At 38.2% G+C, this 16,363-nt stretch overlaps 2 protein-coding genes across 5 annotated transcripts; one reads left to right on the top strand and one right to left on the bottom strand.

Moving 5' to 3' along the window:
* The first annotated feature begins 123 nt into the window (after positions 1-123).
* On the top strand, positions 124-8,085 carry Zn72D (Zinc-finger protein 72D). Of its 4 annotated transcripts, none has more exons than XM_090164202.1 (16): positions 124-264; positions 687-858; positions 932-1,019; positions 1,084-1,236; positions 1,304-1,560; positions 1,624-2,083; positions 2,165-2,447; positions 2,654-2,822; positions 3,130-3,374; positions 3,550-3,751; positions 4,436-4,595; positions 5,291-5,376; positions 6,301-6,396; positions 6,466-6,675; positions 6,750-6,891; positions 7,573-8,085. In XM_090164202.1, the coding sequence occupies exons 1-16, from the start codon at positions 212-214 to the stop codon at positions 7,650-7,652; spliced, it is 2,856 nt and encodes a 951-aa protein (XP_090020328.1). In that variant the 5' UTR covers positions 124-211; the 3' UTR covers positions 7,653-8,085. The 4 variants fall into 4 exon arrangements, with proteins under 4 accessions (XP_090020328.1, XP_090020326.1, XP_090020327.1 ...); XM_090164200.1 differs by having other exon boundaries at positions 2,630-2,822; positions 7,573-8,084; XM_090164201.1 differs by having other exon boundaries at positions 3,130-3,380; positions 7,573-8,083.
* A 220-nt stretch (positions 8,086-8,305) lies between these two features.
* LOC149921385 (ras-like protein family member 12) lies at positions 8,306-14,817 on the bottom strand. Its single transcript, XM_090164203.1, has 5 exons — positions 14,399-14,817; positions 14,276-14,332; positions 11,507-11,580; positions 11,092-11,282; positions 8,306-8,876 (listed from the first exon to the last, which is right to left on the bottom strand). The coding sequence occupies exons 1-5, from the start codon at positions 14,532-14,534 to the stop codon at positions 8,525-8,527; spliced, it is 810 nt and encodes a 269-aa protein (XP_090020329.1). The 5' UTR covers positions 14,535-14,817; the 3' UTR covers positions 8,306-8,524.
* Positions 14,818-16,363: the final 1,546 nt, after the last annotated feature.

Raw genomic sequence — 16,363 nt, 5'->3', positions numbered from 1 at the left:
ATGTGTGGTTGTCAAAAGAAAAAAAAAAGCTGAACTACTCTGAACCTAAGAACTGAGATGAGAAACATGTACGCTTGACATGCGCGTCAGTATCAGTCTATGTTTTATATATTGTTTCCTCCCTCCTGCCGCAAGCCTTTGTGATTAACTCCGTCATTCCAATTCCCGGCTCAGTGTTCCGGTGGCCATTTTGTTCTTCGCGGAGACAGTCATGGCTGCGAATAATTATTTCGGATATACGGCTGCAACTGGAACTTCTTTTGGGTAATTATAAATTTTCTGTAATTTCTATGCAATTTGAATGTCTTAGAGAAAGAGATTCGTATGTTGTTTAATAGATTGAGGATGAAAATACTATTTAAAATATCGGAGTCTAACGGCTCTTTGTAGGCCTAAAGCCGGTAAATCTTACAAAATGGCGTTCCATTGAAATTTTGAAGGCCGACGCCTATCTCCGCGTTAACAGGAACCTTGCGCCGACTTGTCATTGTTTACTTTGTGTTTTTCTCTAATATACAACCTACACGTTGAGGCAGGGTTATGGTATTTAATTGACTATTGTCATCACATATATTAATATATTTATTAATTAATGCGATTCGCATATTTAAAACAATTTCCGTAAGATCTCGCCGGCCCTATTGTTTTGTGCATTCCTTACTTAAAGCTATTCTTCTTTTAATTAGGACTTCTGCTGCGACTGGTTATCCAACTAGTCAAACACCTGGTTACGCTGTGCAACATACAGCCCAGACATACGCTGCTGCTACACCACGTGCCAGTCAAGCTGGTTACGATACCTACCAGACAGCTCAAGCCGCTGCAGCCGCTGCTTACCAATATGCCTCTCGACAACAGGTTTGTTATTTCTTTAAGAAGATTATTCTCTTTATGTATAAAGAATCGTTCAACCAATGTAATGTTATTTCAGACCACTTATGACAAAACTCAGTCATATTATCCACAAGCAACGCAAGTTTATTCTGCTGCTGATACAACTCACTACCAAACTGGAACAGGTTAGAAAATTTTTGTGTTTGGTTTGATTAGTAAGTCCATTTCACCTTTTGGTAATTGTTATAGGAACCAGTAAAGCTACCTACTCAGCTAATGCAACGGGTTATGGGACTGCTCGAGCAAATACTGCTAAGGCGGCTACCACGCAAGGTGCTGCAACATCCTATGTATATTCCACAAATTCAACTGGTGGAAGTTATTCCTCATATAACTCACCAGGTACATTATTAGCATTGCTACTGTGGTTTTCTGAGCTTTACTAATTGTGGTTTTATATGGTTATTAGCTTCCATGTATGTTCAAGGAGGTGTAGGTACTACACAACAAGCTGCTGCGGCAGCAGCTGCAATTGGAGCGACTACCGCTGCTGGTGTAGCTCAAAGTGTTAGTGCTGCCGCCTCATCGGCAATAAAAGGTCAAAATAACTCATGGACTGGTTTCAAGAAAGGTGGCTTCATGAAAAATCAAAAAGCAAAACAGCCACCTAAACCTCAACAATTGCATTATTGTGACGTATGCAAGATTAGCTGTGCAGGACCTCAGGTCAGCATCTTTTGACTTTTCATTGTTTTTGGAGAGTAATAAACATTTCTTACAATTCTATAGACTTACCGAGAGCACTTAGAAGGACAGAAGCACAAGAAGAAGGAAGCTGCAGCGAAAGCTGGAGCTGTACCTCCTAGCTCGCGAGGTGGCACCTCGCTTCGATGCGAGCTTTGTGACGTCACTTGCACAGGCTCAGATGCCTACGCTGCCCATATAAGAGGAACTAAACATCAAAAAGTAGTCAAACTGCACACCAAATTAGGTAAACCTATCCCATCGACCGAACCTGTTGTATTGGCTACTAGTACTTCAACAGTTAAGTCCAAACAAACTGGCAAAGCAACTGGTGATAAGAAAATTTTGGGAACACCCAAAATTAACTTTGTTGGTGGAACGAAGCTAAATACAACTGCACCTGAGAACAGCAGTGCTGCACTAGGTTTAACAGCTGATGATGAAAAAGCCATGGAAGAGGACAAAAATGAAGCTTATGATGACAAAGCTGACATTCAGCCAGTTGGTAAGTTACGCTCAAACTTATTTATTTAGTTTAAATAAATTTTGCTTTTAGTTGATAAAAGTGAAATTTGAAATCTCTCAGGTCAAGACTATATAGATGAAATTCGTAATGATGATGGCAAAGTCATTAGTTTCCAATGTAAACTGTGCGAATGTCGTTTCAATGATCCTAACGCTAAAGAAATGCACATGAAAGGACGTAGGCACAGACTTCAATATAAGAAAAAAGTCAATCCCGATTTGGTGGTAGATATTAAACCTAGTCTTCGGCAGCGTAAGATTCAAGAAGATAGAATGAGGCGACAACAGATGCGGGACGAAATGTGGAAGCGACGCGAGGAAGAACGATGGAGGGATGAAATGAGGTTAGCAATTTTTATTTCAAAACTGTTGTTTCCTGTCCGTTTCAATTCTGTTTGAAGACTTCTTTAAATGCCTGAATCAGTGTTGAAACTTTCTCTTGGTTGATTGGAAAAAATTCAATTGTCTAGTAGATTTAATACCCTCATATTAGTTTATATAATAATGAGAGTGGTGGCACCAAAAGGTTCTATTTTGATGATCCCCAAAGGATGATGGAAGAAGAGGAACGCATGTATTGGGAGGAAAGAAGACGTTACGAAGAGGAAATGGAGTATTATGAAATGTTCCGCCGTTACGGACGCGATCCTCACATGCTACCTCCTATGATGCCACCTCGAGGCTTTATGGGACCACCGAGAGGACCTGGACCAAATATGGTAAGTGATATCTAGTTCATAGTGTTCGTACGGGGTCAAAATTAAGTCTGGGTTGAGGGTTAAGCTATCCCCAAAAAAAATTGTTCGGATCAGGTAAGGCCACCGCTGGAAAGAATAATACTGGCTTATAAATAAGCTCCTTTCCAATTCCAAAGCTCAAACTTCAAACATACATTCCCAAAAAATAACACCCTGACTTTATTTTTTATCGTCAGTCAGTACTGGGATTGGGGTCCGGTACGAACGCTACTGGTTCTTTAACTCAAAATACTTTCGGAGGCTTAATTTTATATTGCATCCTCTCCAGGGACCACCAATGCCCCCTCGCCGACCTGACTCTGTGGATGACAGACACATAATGGCTAAGCACACCGCAGTTTATCCTAAAGAAGAAGAGCTTGGAGCGGTACAAAAGATAGTTACTAACACGGAAAAAGCTTTGAAGCAAGTATCTGATTTCCTCGCTGAAGCGGATGCACCTCTTGAAGCTGTTAAAGAGCCTGTAAAGGAACCGGAAGTAAAGAAAGAACCCTCTGAAACGGACCCTGAAGGGTATAGGTTTGTTACGAAAAGTTTTTTAAATGTACTGGCTCCTAATGATTAAGTCTTATGTCATGTATTAGCTATTGATTTTCTGTGAGAAAACTTAGTTTATGAAGAAAACCCTGTTTTCTCGCTACATTGGTCATCTGAGAAAAACATCTAATACATTTATTTTGGCCATTAGTGAAGATAAGGATAAAGATGACAAAGAAGAAGCTGGCCAAATGCCCAACCGCACTTTGAAGGGAGTCATGAGAGTTGGTGTGCTCGCTAAAGGCTTGCTTCTCACTGGTGATAATAATGTTCAACTTGTGGTCATGTGTGCTGAGAAACCAACCCGAACACTTCTCGATAGGGTTGCTGATAACTTACCGAAACAATTTGCTGTAAGTTTCTTTTTCGAAACTTCCCATTATTGATAAAGTCAACCAAAAGTTTGATAATAAATAGTCATGTGCGAGTACTCGATCGAGCTTCGAGCCGAGTACCCTTAGTAAAAAAGCTCAAAAATGGTTAGTCTTAAATCGAGTCCAATGGCTTAACTTTCGAGTATTTGAAACCCCTTGGCCCCGTCTTATTGACTGATGTAAAACGACTAGTTTTTTATATTGGTTTGGTATCTTAATTGAAAATACGAAACCGAAATCAAAAGTTAGTCATATGACCTAGCATGTCTGTTTATTGTTTGGCGATTTCCAGCTGCACTACCCTAGTGCTTTTATGCCCCAGTTATTTGCTTAGGCTAATTCTGATTTAAAAGTGCAACAAGTGATTCAAGTTCTGATGAACAACCACAGGGATCACAAGACAAAATTAAGCACGAAAGCTAGGAACCCCATTTTAAGCTAAGCTCAAAACCCTTTTTTAAGCTTAGCCTAAAAGCTCAAAACCCTTTTTTAAGCTTAGCCTAAAAGCTCAAAACCCTTTTTAAAGCTTAGCCTAAAAGCTCGATAAAATTGCAAAGCTGGGCTCGATACTTGAAAAGTTAAATTTTTAATACTCAAAGCTCGACTTGAAACCCAAAAACCAAGGCTCGCACATGCTTAATAATAATTCAATTTCCATATCAGGCGGTTTGCCCTGATGAAACGTATGAGGTGAAACGCTGTGTAGAAGAAGCTGCCATTAAAGTACTGTCTACGACGGAGCCCAAAGTGTCCATCACAGTCATGTTGACTTCGCCTGTAATGCGAGATGGACCTGAGAAAGAAGGAGCCGAAACTGCAGGCGGTATGATTGTCCAAACCCAAAACTTACTTGTTTCCTTTATAATTACGACGGAGATCTAACGCGTCTAAAAGAATGAAAATTCTTTAGCTTTAAAAATTGAAAAGACGGAGGAGTAATCCTAGGGCCGAATTAACGCTTTCATAGTTTTAAATATTTTTATCTTGCGTTTTAAATTTAAACACTACTTTAAATTAATCTCTGGTTAATTCAGATCAGCCAGTTACGTATCAAGGCCCTCTGGTTTCTCTTGAAGACCACACTCCCCTCTATTACAATGAGAAACCTTTTTAGTTTAGTAGTTAGGATTAGTTTTTTTTTAATATCAGTACCCCGTAACGTAAAACTGATTTGGATTTAAATATCACCGTTTTCAAAATTTCATTATGGGTCCTTAAAATGATAGGGTTATTTAGAATTAGCTTTTGTTGTTAGGTTTTTGTTATTAATTCTTGGTGTAGTTTTATTGTTATCCAAGTGTCAGCAGGTATTTTCAGTCCCCAAATGAGGGGAGAGTGAATTTGCTGTGGTGTAGGGGGTGACCAGGAAGGATTTTTGACTCACGGGGAAAAACCAGGGTTCAAATGCTATTGACCTTTGCGTTTTTCCTTTGTGGGGGTCAAACACCCGCTCCGCCCAACAAGAAAATGTCATCCCCTGCAAGCGAGCTAATGACAGTCGCCGTCTTGATTCTCTAGAGATTGTTAAAGACCCTCCAGATGTGCTGGACAGGCAGAAATGCCTAGATGCCTTGGCCGCCTTACGTCATGCCAAATGGTTCCAGGTTGGCGTTATTCAACTACTTTTCAGCCTTATGTCCCTGTGCTTCTATCATTACACAAAACATTTATTTTTTTTTCTACCATTTTTATCTCTTAGAAATTTTATTTTTTACTAAGTTGCAAGTAATTTTTTACATTCAACACACTTTTACCCAAAAAAAACCCCTGTCAGCTTTTTTAAAAGCCAGTTGATCTAGCACCCATTCGCGGTAGTTACTAAACCCTCTGTTTACATGGTCATAGATGCAGGATGTGCGAGTGGTCATTCTAAATTTAAATGAGGGGTTTTGCTTTAATATTTTATGGTTTATTCACCCTTAGCTTAATTTTTTTATTTATTGCCACTGTATCCAGAGGGAATTGTATCGATTTAATGATAAATTTCGGGAGACAGTCATACATAGTCTTATTATGAGAAAAAAAATCCATGAGGCTGGAAAGTGACCAACACAACGGATAATTCTGTTAAAAATAAAACTACGTTTAAGTTTTGCTGGGCTAATATATCGGTATTAGCCTAATTTTTTATTTAGGAAACAGTTTGTTTAGTGGGCTTTAACTTTTTAGTGTATGTGTTGGGTCTTACAGGGTCACTTTTCTCAAGATTAAATCCAGCAAAATACGTTGATTTTGTTTTTAACATTCGATAGTTAACTATGGGTGATTTCTTGGTAGTTTCGTAACTTATTCTCGAATACAAATTTGACTAATATCAGCTATTAGGTCGCATCTTACGTTTTTTAATTTTCTTTAATTCGATAATACTGGCTCACGTTAACTTCGACTGTTGTGTTGTCTAGGAAAAACTTGTAAAAAAAATAAATAGATTTTGCATGTTGTTCCATTTAAACGCTCACCAAGGCTTAAAAATGTTACAACCGCTTTTTTTTTCCTTTTCTTTCGGGATTGCTTTAATCTATATTTAGGCTAGAGCCAGCGTTCTTCAATCCTGTGTTATGATTATCCGCATCATGAGAGATCTGTGTCAACGAGTTCCAACTTGGGGTAGAATGAGTACTTGGGTAAGAGTCTTTTATAGCTAAATTAGTCTAGGGTTATTCAACAGTTTAATATAAGTTTTCAATTTTAAGGCAATGGAGCTACTGGTTGAAAAGGTTATCTTCAGTTCAGGCCAGTACATGAGCCCTGGTGACGCTCTCCGAAGAGTTTTTGAAGCAATTGCTGGTGGAATTCTCTTGCCCGGTGGTCCAGGAATTTTGGACCCTTGCGAGAAAGAACCAACTGATGCTTCAGCGGCTTTGACTAACCAAGATAGGGAAGATATTACATCGAGTGCTCAGGTTAAAAAATATTTCACTGAATCTAAAGTTTCTAAAACTCTTAACACTCAATATTGCATTTTTTTCAAATACAGTACGCTCTTCGTTTGATCGCATTCCGTCAAATCCACAAAGTTTTGGGTATGGATCCTCTCCCTCCTCCAAAATTCACTAGAGGACCATTCCCTCGCAAAAGAAGACGTGACAATAGTTCCGGTGAAGGAAATGACTCCGAAGGTATGACAGTCTTCTCTTAATTAAGGTCTATTCACATCAGCTAACGTTGTCGTCCAAGATGGGCTGCAAACTAAATTGCTCCTTGGGAATGGAGAAAAAAGTTCCGGCAATGTGTAGTGGCCACTCAAATGGTTTAGTTATCAAGATCCAGTTGATCAATATTAGGGCTGTGCGAATAGTGGTTTTATGCAATAGTCTGGTGTCACGTTAGACCCGATTTCTGAAATATGCTCAACGACCTAGTATTAAGGCGAAGCGCTAGGTATACCTTCGGTGTGTACCTCCGTGTACATGCGGCGATGCCACGTTAGAGTCGCGAATGAGTCATAAAAAAATTCGACGAAAGGGGCTTAGAGTTTTATAATGTAGATTGTCGGTGTGGGAAAAAATTCGTCGGGTTTTACAGGTGGCTTATTCGATAACCAATTAGGGCAAATTTACGATGCTCAATAATCTAAGAGTATTTAAAATTTTCTTGGAGGTAGAGTGAGTATCTCAGCTCAAAAATCATCGGGTACTCGATGCTGGTTGAGTATTCGCACAGCCCTGCCCTATATTTATAACAATCTGTGGTCACCAACTAAGAGTTATAAAAATGTTGGCTTGTATGAATAAGCCTAAAAAGAGGTGTTGGGAATCTGGGAAAGAAATGTGCCAATGTATTAGTTATTTTTTGTGTAGGTGGCGATGGTAAGAAGGACAAAAAGGAAGAAGGAGGTGAAGTGGAGGCAGCAAGTAGCGAGACAGTGGAAAAGAAGTAAAATGCTTTTAATGAGAGATAAAGCTATTTTTCATTTACACACCTTTCTTAAAATCAATGGACATATATTTCACTTATTCTGCCCCTTCAGTTTTAAGAGTCCTAGTTCATAACGTGAAAATCATCAGTTAGTGAAAGCACTTCATTTTTTTCTTGTACATTTTTATTTTTAACGTATGGAACATTTCATTAGTTGATTATTATGTTGTTCGCATTCCACAGTTATGGAATTAAAAAATCAATTTTTCATGCTGCAAAATTTAAACGAGATTTGCAATACTAGGATTTTTAACCAATTTGATGAAAATATTTAACTTTGGAGGTATAAACAACCCAATATTACCCAAAACACTTTTGCGTGTATTTTAAACATTAAATGTGTTTATTCATTGTACTCCTATAAGCCAAAAAATAAAGTTACAGAACAGACTTAAAAACTGCCTCGATTATGTAATTTTTGTGAACCTAGTGCCTCAGACCAATATTGATCTGCTAGAGCCATAATTCCCTTGCTGAAGAAAATTAGTTTGTAAGGCAGCCAAAAATTTAGTCGCTCTCAATACTTTTGAGCTCTTTTTACAGTTTCAATAGACTGATTCACATAGAGAACTGAACATAGACAGTAAAGCCAATACATCAATATAATGCTACGTGAATAAATTCTGTTTTATTATGACCACCTCTTAACACAATTTTAGGCAATGTTTTATGTACAAACTCCGGATAAAAATAGCCATAAAAATAAAAATTTACATTTTATAAAATTCAAATATTTGAGGTTGTTAGTGTCATCTGGTAAGACTTTCAGTAATTAAAAATCTGCCTCTACTGGGATAACTGTTCTGAATAAAAATTATCCCTTTTTGTATTTGTCTATTGAAATAGTTTAAAGCCTTTATTGAACAGTTTGAATTTCTGATTGCGTTCTAGAGTTGAAGATCGTTCATCATGACGTTTGTCTTTCGTTCTGGGTTCGGCGGGAATTCTCATGACCACTCGCGGTATTACATTTCGATTAGCGGAATTGGCTCGCGGTAAAGATCCGCGTTCATCGGCGATAAGCACTGTTCGGAATTGACGCTTGGTTTCCTGATCGTGCAAGATACTTCGGACAGCTTCATGGAAGTATTTCGTGATGTCTTCGTAATCCTCAGCAGCGCTAGTTTCCACGAATCCCGCGTCGTGTTTGCCGGCGTACAAACATCCCTCGTGGCTACTCACTTGCCTTGATACCATAACGTATTACTTATATTAACTTTCGGCATCAATGTACTAATTTCTACCATGAATATTGAAGTGCATTTCACAGGGGGGGACCCTTAAAATCCTTCAAATTCCCATGTTATATTCAATGGAAAAAAATCCAAATCATGGCAAAACGAAAGCCTGTCGCAACTTTTCCCTTGCAGGTTTTTCAAGTTACATGGAGCTGTACATTATACCCGACTTTGAACTAAATCGGTGATTATCACCTCGGATCATCTCCTTGTTAATTATTTCGATGGGCAACGTTTTGAATCTTGGCAGTTTTTATTGCCAAAGCTGAGTACGAAAATTAATTCTTATCATTTTGATTGAACGAAAATGGGTAAATAATATTAACAAAATATTTTTTTATGATAACCAACGGACTTTCGGCTGGTTAGCAGACGAAAAGTTAGTATAAGATTAGCAGAGAATGTAGGACCCGCGAATACTCATTCGTGGCGCGACAGTCTAGAACATAGTAGTAGAATTATTGTAACCGGATTTTTTACTACCTTCTTGACCGTCGCTCCACGAGTGACTCTTGACGGAAGCTCGACTTTCCTTGCTAGGGTTATACTCCCTTTAATGACGTTTTCACGTTGATGTAAACCGAAAATTTGAATTCGTCGCTCGTTTCTCGCTTTGACAATCTATAGTTCACCTCATTCCTCGCGAACACGATATTTATTTCAAATTTTATTATTAAAACATGATATCATTAAAACCGAGGCATACTTATTAGCATGCATTTATTCCTTTCTACCATCAAAAGTGACATAAGACCCAAAAGTGTGTCAACTCTACCTTTGCGCCCGTTAAAATATTTACTGAGAGCTAGTCTCACAAAAGACTACATAACCTACTAGATGGAATAGTACTAGCAACGGTATATTTAGTCTATGGTGTGGCGCGATTTCATCTCTTCGATTTATTCTCCCGTAGACATACGTTCTAAAACGCCTCACTCGGCGGCGCTGAAGTGGAGGAAATTTCAAATTTTGATGACGTATTTTCAAACCCCTCTTCCACTCCCTCTTTTTACTTCGCGACAACCTCTCATTAAACATTATACCGTACTGACACACTTTTGGGTCTTATGTCGCTTTTGCTACCATGAATATCGAACTAAATTATCACCTTTTCTACCATCAGGAGCCAGGATGGGTGGTGCCCTTTTGCGTTTTACGTAATCATTTGAGCAAAATCAGGAGACAGGCGTTTGTCGTTGATTCAATCCACCAACCATTTCGAGGATTTGGCAATTTAACCCGCCAAGATTATTACTCGGTTATCATAAAAATGAATTTGCTGTTAATATTCTTTACCTATTTTCGTCCATTAAAAAAGATGCATTTAAACATTTACGAAATAAATTTAGAGTTAAGCCTTGGCAATGAAACTAGCCAAGATTCAAAACGTTGCCGATAAAAACCATTTTTAAGCGTCGGGGCGTGACCAATGTTTTAATAACGAAGCCCCACCCATTCTAGCGACTGAGGGAAAACTACATGATGCAGCTTAATGTTCGTGGTTGAAAAGATTACATTCATGTCGAGAGTTAATTGGCCTAAAGTACCCCGAGACGAAAATTCAGCCGGTTTACTGTTAAAGCCCATTGGGAACGCGATTCTATTTTCATTTCCAGAACGCGAGCAAAATGGTACAAACTAATCCACTTAACTATTAAAGGGAATATTTCAGTGGATTGTGATCTTTACCCCTTATGATTTTATCGATTACTAAGCAGCTCCGAAAATGTGAAAAGCCTTAGGAGGGAGCGCCTAGTTTTGAAAACGTTTTTAGGGGCAACAGAAATACTAGTGGTTATATTCCCTTTAAGGGCCGTTAATATGGCCGGTAAACGCATTGAATTGGGAATAGTACCGCTAGAATGACAATTTGAATCTGCCTTCCACGAAACAAATTTCAAAAATTGAGAACTCTATCATTTGTGTGTGGCGCCATCCGCTGTTAGAAATGAGAACTATATACTATTCAATTTAATATATAGTAATAATGTACTTTAAAAGTAATAGATGGCGTCACCCGTATAATGATAGAGTTTACGGCTGGGTGCGCCGACTCGAAATATAAGAATTTGTTTCGCGAAACCACGACTCCCGAATGCGCCGATGTCATTCTAGCGGTACTTTTCCCAATTCAATGGGTAAACGTTTGAAATATTTCGTTACCGGTATCTTTCCAAGTCTATTTTATTGCCCACTAAATGAAGGATGAAATCGCCTTCTTCATTAATTCCTCGGTATTCTGATATAAATTCCAAATAATTGAGGGCTGTTTCGAAACTACTTCTGTTGGCTATGTTATAAACAATGGCGATTGCGTCCGCCCACTTTAGGTAGCGTTCGGGTTTCTTAAAATCCTATAAACGAGAAAATAAGAGTTCTTGGGTAAAATTAGTATATTACCAGCACTAAGCCTTTTCAGTTAACAGAGAACTGCCTAGCGGACAACGAAGATATAATTACTTAACTGCTGGAATAAGCTGACCTCTTTGTGTTTAGAAACGAAATCCAGCAGCTAAGAGGCTTCTAATGTTGACCGCTAGGTGACTCTGTTATCAGACTGTGGCTGTTATGTAATTACTTTGTCGCAAGTATCCATAACATTGACAACTACGTCTTGATGATCTACGCAGTCTATTCGACAAAAAACGTCCTCTATAAATTAATGGTAATTTAATTTAAAGAGAGTATATAAACTTAATTGAAAAATCGTCGGATAAAACGCGCTATAGCTTGTTTTTAACTTAACTAGCTTCTGTTAAATCTGGTGGCAAAAATGTTAAATTAGTTGATACACTATAAATATTGAAGTCCATATTCCCTTTAAGCATGTTTTCGTTTATATTTTTGCATGTCAGTTCCACATGTGACATTTTTACTGAGAACAATTTCTAGAATGACCACACGTTTTACGGACTCCGGTCTATGCTATTAGGCCTAATACGTGCTTTATGATTCGTAGTGTTAAAAGCCTGGCCATGGATTAATAAGCGAGTTTCAATAACCACCCCTCCATCTATCGGCTTTAAACTTAACTATTAGAATGGTACTTGTCACAATAAAGGGAAACCTAAGCTGACGTCTTAGGTCTAAGCATGGCAAATAACCCCCAGGGTTATTTCTCGATGGTCTAAGCATGGACTAATTAATGTATACATTAATTAGTCCATGGTCTAAGTACCATAGAGAAATAACCCTGGGGGTGGAATTTTAAACCGTCATTGCCACTTAAAAACTGGACACTAGCCAGTGAGGGAACACCGGATTGGCTGGTATTGGAGCATGCGCAGAGGCCAATTTTTAACTTTCGCCGAGTAACAAATATCTAAATCGTGCTTCTTCGTAGAGCACGTGGCGCCATCTAAGTAAACTGACCGTTATATTTCGGGAATAAAAGCTAGACAAAATGGTTGTTTAACTGTAAATTTACCTATAACTTGAATTCTTTTAATTAAAATACAAATTATTAACTGAGATCAATCGTAATGACGTGAAAAACGGTTGAAATGATTTCAGTGACAATTAAAGTCGCGAAGCGGAGAGGCTGGCAGCCATGTTGTCACGAAACGTTTCCCCTTTTTTCGTACCCCCTAATTCAAACACCCTTCAGAGGCTGGGAAGCCGTTGGAATTTATTTTACCGTCTATTCTCGTCTGATTTTTCGTTGAACTGCGCATTTCTCAGATATTATAGAAACTCGCTTTTTAACGCACAGGGATATTCCGGTTCCATAGAATTTCCCTGGCTGGCTCAAAAAGTTTGAAAATGGCCCTCTATCGGGAAAGATAGACGTAACAACGTCTGCGAACGCACGAAAAATAGGGCTCACCTAGATATTCCCAAGGAATCTGTATTTGTATACTCGAAATTATTGTTACCTGAGACAACTAAAGCTGCTGGCATTTATCATTAATTAACTTCCGGGTAAATTAATTATCTGATTAATAGGTTCAAATTTTCCAATAAGATAACCCAGAGATAAAATATTATCTCACAACTTACGGACTTTGCACTCAAGCTCGCGCAGAAAAATGATCATTTTAATTTATTATAAATTAGCCGTTTTCTTTCCAATCGTTAGTCCGTAGTTTTACAGTGTTTTAAAACAGGGTTGCCATCATCTTTTTAACGTAAAAGCGGTTATTATTACGAATGACGGTGGTTGAGGTACTTAAATTTTAAGTGGTAAAATGTTTTTCACGAAAATATATATAAATATACAAGCCCTTTCATCTTAGTGGCAGACAATAAATTTCACATAAATCTAATCAAATAATATTTAACATAGATCACTTAATTTAGCAGACTATATTTCCGGCGGAGGCCGAAAATCCCCGACTTAGGTAGTCGTCGAAGGTAACAGTAACTTCGAGTATAGACCATTTGCGACTAAAACGTGTCTAGATGGCACCTCCTAGGAGCAACAAACACAGCACCCCACAAAAAGAGGACGAAACCCTTCAAAAGTCGTGGATTTTCTTGCGTACAATTTTCATTGGTTTGACGCTTTAGCGCCTGCTACCGTCCGAAGGGGAAAATTCGGAAATTGTCTTCCTCCTTTCCGTAAAACGTTCAGCGTAAAGGCTCCTCGAATAAATTTTGTACACAACACTGCGTTAGCGTGTTTAAAGGCTAGCCGCGTTCTCCTTGTCTTGTTTGTTGCTCCTATTTAGCACTTCGGTGTCACGCTCTTTAGACGTAGCGCCTAGGATCAAGCGTTTTCCGCATCTGCTCTTGTCAAATTAGAGAAAAATTAATAATTCTGGCGTCACAATTGCTCTGTATTATCATACGGAGAAACACACAAAACTGTATAATTATAATAAAATGAAAATATTTTAACCTTTTATAGCTTCTGTTTCATTCATCTTAACCCTCAAATACACGTCTACCGTATGTTAATAAGCTAACTATCTAGTTTTCAACGGCAACCAAAAGATGTCGTGAGTCTATGGGGTTTCCCTTGTTTTGCACTCGTGAAGGTATAGTTTTGCATTTTCTTGCAGCTAGAGCGCTATTTGCAAACGTTTTTGCGTTTTAGGTGAGCGGAATATCCTTGCGTGTTAATAAATCCGTGTCGACGCGTAGGACCAACGCGTGATAATTTTATTTTTAAGTTCAGTATTCTCACTAGGTTGCTTATATTTTTGGGTACGACGTCAAATTTATTTAACCCCCGCAGATATCAGTCATTAATTACGTCGAATAACCGACACACTTATGAAACATAATTATAGACTTATGGTTCCTACTTGCTTAGAAACAGTACAGTAAGAATTGCTAAGTAAGTTGTTTTGATTTTAAGTGTCGGTAGGGTTTAAAAATAGATTTGAGATTCAACGTTTCTTACCAAGTTCGGGGTCGTACTCGGTTATGAATCTTTTCGTTAAATATTTCACAGTCATGGCTAATTAGATAAATAATTATATGAAATATAATAGACGTATTTGAGTGTATTTTTTGTAAAACTTACCGGACTTGCCAGCGTCTCGTTGTCCGACCAGAGCGATGTTAACCTCGGGAAGTAGAGTGCCGTGGTGATTGGCTGACATTTTCCTGGCCGGCGATCCCGACCCGTTTTTCAGCTCCATCCCAAATAACAGAGTCATCGTTTGGATATTTTTGAATTTTAATATCTGAGGACTTACGTATTTCGCGCTCGAATGGGTTAACAAAACGGTAAGTCTCTCGCCTCGAAATAAGTCCTCGGATTATAGTCCCGTTCAACGACGTTTCTGGTGGGTTCGCGTGCGTATTATCAAAACATTGGAAGACCAGGTGCCCAGCGCGGCGTATATTTGTTGTTTTAAAGTTTTAAGACAAATTGTGAATGGATGGGAATCGTGTCGAGGTCTCTAGGAAACGGACACATAGTACAGCTGTTCTCAATCTTTCCCGTTTCCGAGCCCTAGAACTTCGAATTGCGTCTTTTGTTGTCTTATTTTAAAATGTTTCGTTGTATCATAAATTTAATCATTTCTACGTTGAATGTATCGAACTGCCAGTGGCGTAACGACAAAATTTGGGCTTCCTCGCAGGATATCAAAAGGGCCCTTTAAAAAAAAAAACAATTTTTTTTATTTCCCCCATTTTTACAAGTTCTCTGAAAATGGGCCAGATTTCTACATTTTTACCAATAGTTAAAGCATAATTTTTTAATTATTTAAAAATTTAAATAAATTTAAAATCAATACTTAAAGCGAATGGGCCCCCTATTTGGTGAAAATGTCAAGGGCCCACCCGCGGTCGCGGGGTCTGCGGGTCCTTAGTTACGCCACTGCGAACTGCATTAACCACGGTGCCCTTCAGTCGCGGGGATGGGTGGAGTTTCGTGTGCGGCTGTTCAAAAGTTGTTTTGATGCGCAACGTTTTGAAACTTTTCTATTTTTATTGCCAAGGTCTAGCGCGAAATAGGCGTTTCAATAAATGCCGCTCTCTTCCACCCACGCGCATGCGCGAGTCACTGAATAAAATAGTCACTGGTTTGTGTTAGTTTTATTTGTAAGGCTAAAGTTGATAGTTCGCGCGCATTTTTTTCTTTAAGAGATGCATGCGAAAATAAACGAGCCCTCCTATATTGAAATATTAAGCATCGCGCGCCTTAAAATATACCGCTTGTATGTTGGTATGAGTATGTCCTGGCTCTCTGTACAAATAAGTAATATATCAATTTGGTGATAATGTTTCTAATTTTCACGAGTTTTTGTATTATGATACTTAATATGTTTTACTTATCAGGTGAACGACAATCGCTTGTCTCCGGATTTGCTTAAGGAGATAGTGTCAGAATTTTCTTTGTGTATGTAATTTTTCCGTGAATTATATAAATAGATAATTATATTAATAATAGTAATGACGATTTTTCTTATAAAATAAATATTTACTATCAAATTGAAGTTTTTATATGGAAGGGTAGCCTTCCCTGCATTTCTTGGATACCTATTGACGTCATTTGCCGGTAGATGTTTATAATGGTTGCTAGTTTGCTACTAGAGCGAGCCGAGAGACCAAAATTTATCAAGCCTAACTTTGAGATTTTCAAAAATAGTTTTAGCACTTATGGAGAACCCTAATACGAGGGGTAAGACAGTCTCAGATAATCTGTACATCGAGTTCGTGCATTTAGCACTGTTAAAGGTACGGTAGTGTACACCGAGTTCGCAGAGTGTCTTACCCCTCGCACTAATACAACATTGGAATCGAAATCCTAGCTTTCAAATCATAACGTGGTCTTCTTGTTTAATTGTCGCTCTTACGTCACAGTCTCAGACGTAGGAGCAACATCTTATATTTTTTACTTTTTATTCATTTTATTTTATCAAAACAACTATTAGGTAGGAAATCTTCTAAATTTCTTCCGGTCCGCAACAATTTATGACGTGATTAACATATGTTTTAAAGTTAAATAAATACTTGTTTTAAGTGCCATACCATATAT

This window comes from Leiobunum rupestre, chromosome 11 (genome assembly GCF_980474605.1).
Source record: "Leiobunum rupestre chromosome 11, qqLeiRupe1.1.hap1, whole genome shotgun sequence".
NCBI classification, from domain to species: Eukaryota; Metazoa; Arthropoda; class Arachnida; order Opiliones; family Sclerosomatidae; genus Leiobunum; species Leiobunum rupestre.
Note: the sequence above shows the minus strand (reverse complement) of the source record. Positions and strands in the feature narration are given on the sequence as shown.

What these genes read in the sequence shown, in the direction of transcription:
- Zn72D (XM_090164199.1), top strand. Translation starts at nt 212, where the DNA reads ATGGCTGCGAATAATTATTTCGGATATACGGCTGCAACTGGAACTTCT. An exon ending in AGCTGACATTCAGCCAGTTG is followed by an intron (nt 2,084 to 2,164) that starts GTAAGTTACGCT and finishes GAAATCTCTCAG; the next exon opens with GTCAAGACTATATAGATGAA. An exon ending in AGGAGCCGAAACTGCAGGCG is followed by an intron (nt 4,596 to 5,290) that starts GTATGATTGTCC and finishes TTGATTCTCTAG; the next exon opens with AGATTGTTAAAGACCCTCCA.
- LOC149921385 (XM_090164203.1), bottom strand. Translation starts at nt 14,534, where the DNA reads ATGACTCTGTTATTTGGGATGGAGCTGAAAAACGGGTCGGGATCGCCG. An exon ending in TTATGGATACTTGCGACAAA is followed by an intron (nt 11,283 to 11,506) that starts GTAATTACATAA and finishes TCTCGTTTATAG; the next exon opens with GATTTTAAGAAACCCGAACG. An exon ending in ATAGACTTGGAAAGATACCG is followed by an intron (nt 8,877 to 11,091) that starts GTAACGAAATAT and finishes TATGGTATCAAG; the next exon opens with GCAAGTGAGTAGCCACGAGG.